Raw genomic sequence first — 8,198 nt, 5'->3', positions numbered from 1 at the left:
AGGATCAAATAAGGTAATAAAGATGGAAAACAAGAAAGTAAATATTATCATAATTACTTTTATACTTATAATGTTATACTCGTAATAACCTTAAATGTGTTCTTGCTTAAAATGGCACAGACTGCTGTAAATGCATTATTAAATGAATGATTCATTTATATAGTTTCTATGCTAGACTTACTTCAGGTGGAAATACTCAGGGGCCAAAACTTGTATTAAAATAATACAAGTTTCTGGAAAAGGCATGACAGTGGACTACAGAGTACTGTATGTGTCTCTCTTCAACTAAACAATAGATCCAGTGGCAAAATTAATCTAATGCAATTATTTTGGAATTCCAGAGGTTAACTGTCAGTTTACATCATGAAAAAAAAAAAAATTCCATAGTAATTGCAAATACTTTGGAAGCAACTTGGAAGAAAAACAGAAATGATTCAGACTTAAAACTCTCAGGAGGATTTGTGCACTGAATGTTGCCCTTAATTACAGAGGTCCCAACAATTGCGAATAGTCATTGTTTCATACTTTTCCTCCTCCTGTTCAAGCAACTTTTAGAATATAATTTAAAGAACCAGGGCACATTTCTTCTCTCTCTCTCTCTCTTTTTTCTCTTTTTTTTCTTCTTAAGAAATTAGAAATTGTTAGACAAAAAAATAATAATAATAAATAAATAAAATTCAAAAATAAATACATATATATGAAAGTATAAATAAATTATATGATAATGCCATGTACGCCATAACTGTGCAGGCTCAAAAAAGACCCAAAAATAAATTTTGGTAGGACTGATTTCCAGTACGGAAAGAGCCTACACGATGAATAAATAAAAACCTTTTCAACCACAAAGAAAAAGAAAATCTGATTTTTAAAATAACAGCATTTTAAAATTTAAATGCACTTGTTCATCATTTATCAAATCATGAAACATAAAATAAAAAAATAAATAAAAAAACTACAGCTCATTCTAAGAAAAAAATAATAATAATAACAAATTCCAGGTTTTCCTAGACAACTCAAATGGCAGGTTTACTAAAAAATGATTTTTAAAATTAATATTCATAGGAAGATAATAGAATAAATGAAAAAGCACAGAAAAATCATGGAAAAATAATTATTAATAAAGGGTATAAAATTATTTTAATGACAAAAATTATACAGATAAAAGTAAAGCAACTGAAATAAATATTCACTATAGAATATTAAAACTAGGCTTGAATAGAGGAAAGAAAAAAATATCAGCAAACCTAAAGAACAATTAATTAAAATTATTATGTAAGAAAAAAAAAGAAGAAGAAAAGCAATGAAGAAATGTGAACACAGGCTGGAAACATCTTGGAAACCATCAAGTGGCCACAGTTACACATTTTGGAGGTTCAAAGGAAGAGAGAAGAAATCAGGAAGTTTATTTAAAAAGCAGTGGTCAAAAATGACATAAATTTGAGGAAGTAAATAAACACCAAAATGCTCAACAAAACTCAAGTGAGATAAACTCAAAGAAACACACTTAAACTTAATGATAATTTAGCCATCTAAAACAAAAACAGATTCTTGAAAGCAGCAAAAGAAATGAACATTTACGTAAAACAACTCTCAAAAATAATCAATAATTTTTTTTTTAATCTGAAAACTCAGAGACCACAAAGCAGCAGATTATCACATTTCAAGTGATGTAAAAAAAAACTTTCAAACAGAAAACTTACGTGCAAAGAAATTGTTCATCAATAGTGAGGAAGAAATCATGACATTCCCAAATGAAATCTGGGGACTTTTTATTTAGTAGATGATCCTTTAAGAAATGCTTTATGGGGTTACTTTATGGTAAAGTGAACAGACACTACATAGCAATATAAATAAATAAAAATTAAAATAAAGAGAAATAGATAAACAATTATAAAACAAACAAAAAAATAATGTGTAGCTCCACAATTTGTTCTACATATAATTTGAAACACTAATATAGTTAATATAAAGTTATCACTAAAATTTACATGTATTTTTGACATACAATAATTACAGTATAATTTTGATAACTGAATAAGTAAAATAAAGGGGACCAACATATAGAGAAGTATGTGTTTTCATGTTGTCACAGGTAAGCTAGTATAACTTTAAAAATGTTATAACTTCAGAATGTTCAATACAATTGTCATGGCAACGACAAAAGAGAGTAACAGGCAGGTAGAAAGCTTTGAGCACTCTGTAAGAGTAGGAGCTGTGGATTTAGCTGATCTTACCTGAAGCTACCTAGCAAGCTATCTTGGCATCATAAGACCAAGTCCAATCTGTCCCACCACAGAGTAGATGTAAGAGGGTAAGGCTCTCTGACTGCTTCTTCACACAACTTTGGCCACGAAGTGGAAGAGACTCATCCATACCTAGCACCTGGTGAAGCACTGAAGGCAGAAAGATGTGGCTATGATGAGACCCAACTGAAAAAAGGTAGGCACAGCAACTGCCCAATTCTGTCTATTTCTTCATGGCTTCCCAGGAGTTTGAGGTGGAAGCTATTGTTGACAAAAGACAAAACCAAAAAGGGAAGACAGAGTATTTGGTTCGGTGGAAAGGTTATGACAAACAGGATGACACTTGGGAACCAGAGCAGAACCTCACAAACTGTAGAGAATGTATTTGTGACTTTATCAGACGACAGACTGAAAAACAGTCAAAATGGACATGGACCAGAACAGGTGGAATTTCTTCAAACAATGTAAGGAAACGAGCTTCCAGAACTTCCACATATAGCTTTTCTAAGAACTCTCCTAAAATGCCATTGACTGGCAAACACCACAAATCCAAAAACAACAACTTGTTTGCTGCCAGACAGAACATTAGAGAAAACACAGCTTCACTTCTCCCTCACTCCAAAAATTCGAAACAGAAAAATTCAACTATCAAGACACTTGTACCTAATAGTCCAGTTAATGACCAGGACACAGTTAGGTCTTTTCTGAAACCTGAGAAACTAGATCCTGTTGCACCAGTTCAGGAGGACAAGGTGGCATTCAAGGTGGCAGCAGAGAAACCGATCAGAATTTCATCAGATTCTGACACACAAGAGGCTAGAATAGAAAACAGGACCCAGACACAACCACTCATGTCTCAGATGTCTGACTCAGTTACTGCTTCCATGGCCACAGAGTCAGATAAGAAAGAAAGTATAGTGGTATTAATGGACCCTTCAGCAGCCAATGGAACAACAAACATGCATACGTCTGTTTCAAGAGTGAGAGGTGGAAAAAGAGAGATTATTGATGATAGAAAAGACCAGCCTTTTATCAAGAGGATGTATTTCACCATCAGGCTAAAAGAAAGTGCCAACAGATACAAAGACATTGTTGTCAAGAAAGACCATGGATTCACCCAGATATTGCTATCTACTATATCAACAGAGAAAAATGCCCTCAATACAGAAGTCATTAAAGAAATCATAAATGCTCTGGAAACGGCTGCTGTGGATGACAGCAAGCTTGTGTTGTTCAGCGCAGCTGGCAGTGTCTTCTGCTGTGGTCTTGATTTTGGGTACATTGCGAAGCATTTACGGAATGACAGAAACAGAATGAGCACTGAAATTGTGGACACAATTAAGAACTTTGTGAACCATTTTATTCATTTTAAAAAACTTATTGTTGTATCAGTCAATGGGCCAGCCATTGGACTAGGTGCATCCATACTACCTCTTTGTGACTTGGTTTGGGCTAATGAAAAGGCTTGGTTTCAAACCCCGTATATGACCTTTGGACAGAGTCCAGATGGCTGTGCTACTGTTACATTTCCAAGGATCATGGGTGAAGCATCTGCCAATGAAATGTTGATTGGTGGGCGAAAGCTGACAGCACGGGAGGCATGTGCCAAAGGCCTGGTCTCTCAGGTGTTCTTGACTGCAACTTTCACCCAAGAGGTTATGATTCAAATTAAGAGGCTTGCTTCCTGTAATCCTGTTATACTGGAGAAGTGTAAGACCCTTGTTTGCTGTAATATTAAGAAGGAGTTGGAACAGGCCAATGAGAGAGAGTGTGAAATGCTGAAAAAAATCTGGAGCTCAGCAGATGGGATAGAATCCATGTTAAAGTATGTTCAAACAAAAATTGATGAATTGTAATTACCAGTCTGTCTGCTTAGGACACAAGAACTGAACTTAGCAGAATATATAATTAGCTGAAGATGTCTTAATTCATTTTCATAGCCCCAAATAATTTCAATGATAGCTAAGGCTCGTAGAGAGAATTGAAAACATCTAAACTTTTTATTTAATATTATTAAGAAATTGCTAAACACTGTAAATTTAAAATAAATAATAAAACAAATGATTTGCTCAAATATCCTTATTTTATGTATACAGAAGCCCAAATTTAAAAGCAGACTAGTGAGCACTAAATTTTTCTTTCAAGCTCTATTTTTTATCGATGACTACTATAAATCACATGAGAATGGTGCTCTATTAGATTCAAGTAACAGAAAAAATCTTGATAATGTTTGTTTTCCTTATTTTTACATTCTAGAATGCAGAGTCAATTGAGGTAAGTGTCAGTCTCTGCTTCCCTACCCCAGATAACCTGAGTTGGTGCCTCTGACTTTATAGTGGCGCAAACACCTCAGAGACACACAATTCTAAATTAAAAGAACTTGTATTTCAGAATAATGATTTCCAATATAAATTTCACTCGTGATTATTCTTCCAAACTGAACATATGGTTACAATTTATGCTGAAATAATTAATTTTTATACATGTTTCGTTGTTACCCACTTAACATAAATAAACCTTTACTTCTCTAAAGTAAAATTTGCTGCATACTATTAGTGAATCATGAATTCATTAGGTAGAAATATCCAAGTTTTATGATGTGTAGTTTTAACTTAATTTAGAGTATGTTTCACAAAGTAGATTAAAATTCTGGACAACATATATATATATATATATATATATATATATATATATTTTTTTTTTTTTTTTTTTTTTTTTTTTTGACACAGAGTGTCATCTGGACTGGATTGCAGTGGTAATCTTAGCTCACTGCAACTTCTGCCTCCCAGATTTAGCAATTCTTCTCCTTCAGCCTCCTGAGTAACTAGGATACAGGGTCTGCCACTACTCTAGCTATTTTTTTTTTTTTTTTTTTTTTTTTTTTTTTTTTTTTTTTTTTAGTAGAGAGAGGGTTTCATTATGTTGGCCAGGCTTGTCTTGAACTACTGACCTTGTGATTTGCTTGCGTTGGTTCACCAAAGTGCTGGGATTACAGACATGAGCTGCCACACCTGGAATGGACACAATTTTAAAGGCAGACACTTCTTTCCAAACAAAGAAAAGACATCTACACTATATCTGAAATTTAAAATTATTGGTTTCTGCTTTTATCTGCACATAATTTTCTAGAACATGCTACATGCTAAGCTATCCAGAAGCTCTCTAAATCCTGTCCTAATGGGTTTTTATGGAGGCTCCATTACATAGGCATGAGTAAATAATTCACTGGCCATGGATAACATGACTTTTGTCACAGTGTATCTACAGTGTTGATTCACCACCCAAAAATATCTGTAGATAATATCACCTTTGCCTAAGTTTCTGTTGAGCCTGCTGGACTAATTTTGTCCACCCATCTTCTAGCCTGCACTAAGCTGAAACTAAGTACTCAAATTCCATTTCTGCTATGAATAAGCCTGCCACAAAATAAAGAGAGGTGCATGAGTGAGTGACAATTGTGTCCAGCCACTGCACATAGCTAGTCACAATTACTCTGATGAGGTGATCAAGTCAAGGTGCCAGCACAGGTGACAACTTGCTATAAGTCTTTGGCTTAATGAGGTATTTCACAAGCTGTTTCCTTTGCAGGCACTGAACAATGCAGTAGCAACCAGAAACTGCACAGCCACAAAAATGGTATTACATCCCTGGCTTGAGAAAGATTTAAGTCTGGTCTCTTTTACAAACCAAACCTCTTCTGTCTTTTTCTTTTTCTTTTCTTTTCTTTTTTTTTTTTTTTTTTTTTGGTAAGCAGCAATCTGGCAAATGGGGTATTATGTGTTCCAGCCTTTTGTGTTACTAAACTTTCACTGCTGTTATTCAGTGACTCCTGCTTCTTATCCCATTTACAGAAAAAGAAAAATGAGTTATGTGAAAAACTGTAGAATAATAAAAAAATAAATAAATAGGTGTCTTATTGAGTGACAGTACAGTTTCAGGACTCCCAAAGTTGGAAGAACCTTTACACAAGCAAGACATAGTTGTCTCTGTGCCATACTTGGTGAAATGGAAACCCTGAATGAAGAGTTCTAATCTGCAGACAGGTTGTGCTGACATCTCTGCAGTTCTGAGTAAAGAGGACATGCAGAGTGGGTAGCTTCTTTCTGCAGGAAGTTTGCTAAGATGATTCTGCAGACCTTACTGGAGAGAACAGCTATCCAATTATAGACATGTAACCCCAATAAGTGTGTAACTCTTAGTGGAGAGGAGACTCACAGTTGGTAGCTTCACTTTGCAGGCATATATAATTCCAAAATTAGCCTCAGACTGGAGCGCATATGGGCTTCAAAGGGCAGAAAGAATATGCTGATTGCTACATGAGTGGTCATGATTGGGCCAAGAAAGAGACAAAAGTTTTCACCATGGTTTCCAGTGACCTCTGCTATAGTTCACAATGCGAAGGCATTATTTTTCTTTTCTTTTCTTTTCCTTCTCTTTTTCTTGGTGGCAGAAGGCCATTGTGTCAGTACCACCTTAAGAGTAAGCACACATGGCCAGGTCATGATAGCTGGGCTCAGCCAAAAACTTGTTTTATTTTCACAAAGGTGCCATGAGGGCTGATGGGATTCAGGCTAATGGAAGCAGATACTTCAGAGCTTTTTAGGGAAGGACAGCTTCCCAGGATCTGGAAAGCAAAGGGATGCCTGAGTCTGCACCTGTGGCTAGGCAGCTGCAACGGCTTCTTAGTAGATGAGGTTTCTTCTAATTTAACTTGAATGTGGGTGTGACTTCTACCTATTCTTAGTTCCCATCAGCGTCACAGAATGCACAGTCCTGGCTGCACCTTTCTCAGTCACCTGGGATCTTTACAGCAGCCTCTTAAAATGGACTGCAGCTACCATTACCTGCAACACATTTTATATTCCAGAATAATGCAGAGTGAAGCTGAGAATCCCTACACTCTACTTTATACCTTTGTCTTCTCATTGAAAAACCTCTACCTAAAGCTGTCCAGCACCTTTAGCATATCAAAAGAAAATACTTTAGAGATTCCAAAGATTTTAGGAATTCTATACCAGAAAACAGAGACAAACAGTAAATATATTTAGCAAACTCACAGCACTAAAAAGAAAACCCTAGAACCAGAGTGTTCAATGGTTGAATTATAACAATTAGTCTAAGAATTCAAACAATTTATTTTCTTTTTAAAAATAATTTATTTTAAAAGAAAAAGGTACAGATCAAACATTGCTAATAGAAAAATTGTACTTACTCTAATGTAAAACTTGATTGATGATGTGATACAAGTACAAGACTCCACAGAAAATTTTCTAACGCAAACTTTGTTACATGTACAAAATACATAAAATTATCTCCATGAAGGTGAAGGAGGAAAATTACCTTCATGAAAGTGAGGGGGAAAAACAAGAAGTTGGATGGATTTTTGGTACAATTATTTTAAGCAGAGGAACAATCTGAAAAATTAGGCTGCAGACATTGATAAAGAAGTAGTAGAGGAGGACAGACTAAAGACATGTCCACAGCTGCAGTAATAAAACAAGAACAAAGTTAAAATGCCTTTGTCATTTTGGCTAAAGCCTATCCACAGGTACACAGATCCTGGCTCAATGTCCCAGACAAAGCTTTTACTTCGGCCCCTGAAGTAGGCCACATCTTGAATAGTGCTTTCTTCAAGAGAGCTAACACACAACTCAGAATATTCTTTTTTCCAGTTTGTAGACACAGCAGCCCCAGCCTTATAGTTAAATCTCCCACGAGCTCCGTATTTTCTCTGAAGAGCTTTCTCTTTATTTTTGGTTATTAAACTTATTTTCTTACTTGAATTTTGCAACCAATCTCCTTAATTATCCTGAACATGATCCATCTCTTCAGCCTGTGATTGGTCCCAGACCAAGCTTTCACTTCAGTTCGTGCTTGGTCCAGGACCAAAGCCTAAGGCTAAGTTAAGTCACATGAATGAATTATCACTTCAGTTCCTGGTGAATACCAGTTCAA

The 8,198-nt window shown here is 35.3% G+C and overlaps 1 protein-coding gene across 1 annotated transcript; it reads left to right on the top strand.

Moving 5' to 3' along the window:
- Nucleotides 1-2,357: 2,357 nt before the first annotated feature.
- Nucleotides 2,358-4,099, top strand: LOC141583066 (testis-specific chromodomain protein Y 1-like). The gene has a single exon (XM_074392466.1). The coding sequence runs from the start codon at nucleotides 2,477-2,479 to the stop codon at nucleotides 4,097-4,099; it is 1,623 nt and encodes a 540-aa protein (XP_074248567.1). The 5' UTR covers nucleotides 2,358-2,476.
- The last annotated feature ends 4,099 nt before the right edge of the window (nucleotides 4,100-8,198 follow it).

The sequence above is a fragment of the Saimiri boliviensis genome, chromosome Y (genome assembly GCF_048565385.1).
Source record: "Saimiri boliviensis isolate mSaiBol1 chromosome Y, mSaiBol1.pri, whole genome shotgun sequence".
NCBI lineage: Eukaryota > Metazoa > Chordata > Mammalia > Primates > Cebidae > Saimiri > Saimiri boliviensis.
Note: the sequence above shows the minus strand (reverse complement) of the source record. Positions and strands in the feature narration are given on the sequence as shown.

What these genes read in the sequence shown, in the direction of transcription:
- LOC141583066 (XM_074392466.1), top strand. Translation starts at nt 2,477, where the DNA reads ATGGCTTCCCAGGAGTTTGAGGTGGAAGCTATTGTTGACAAAAGACAA.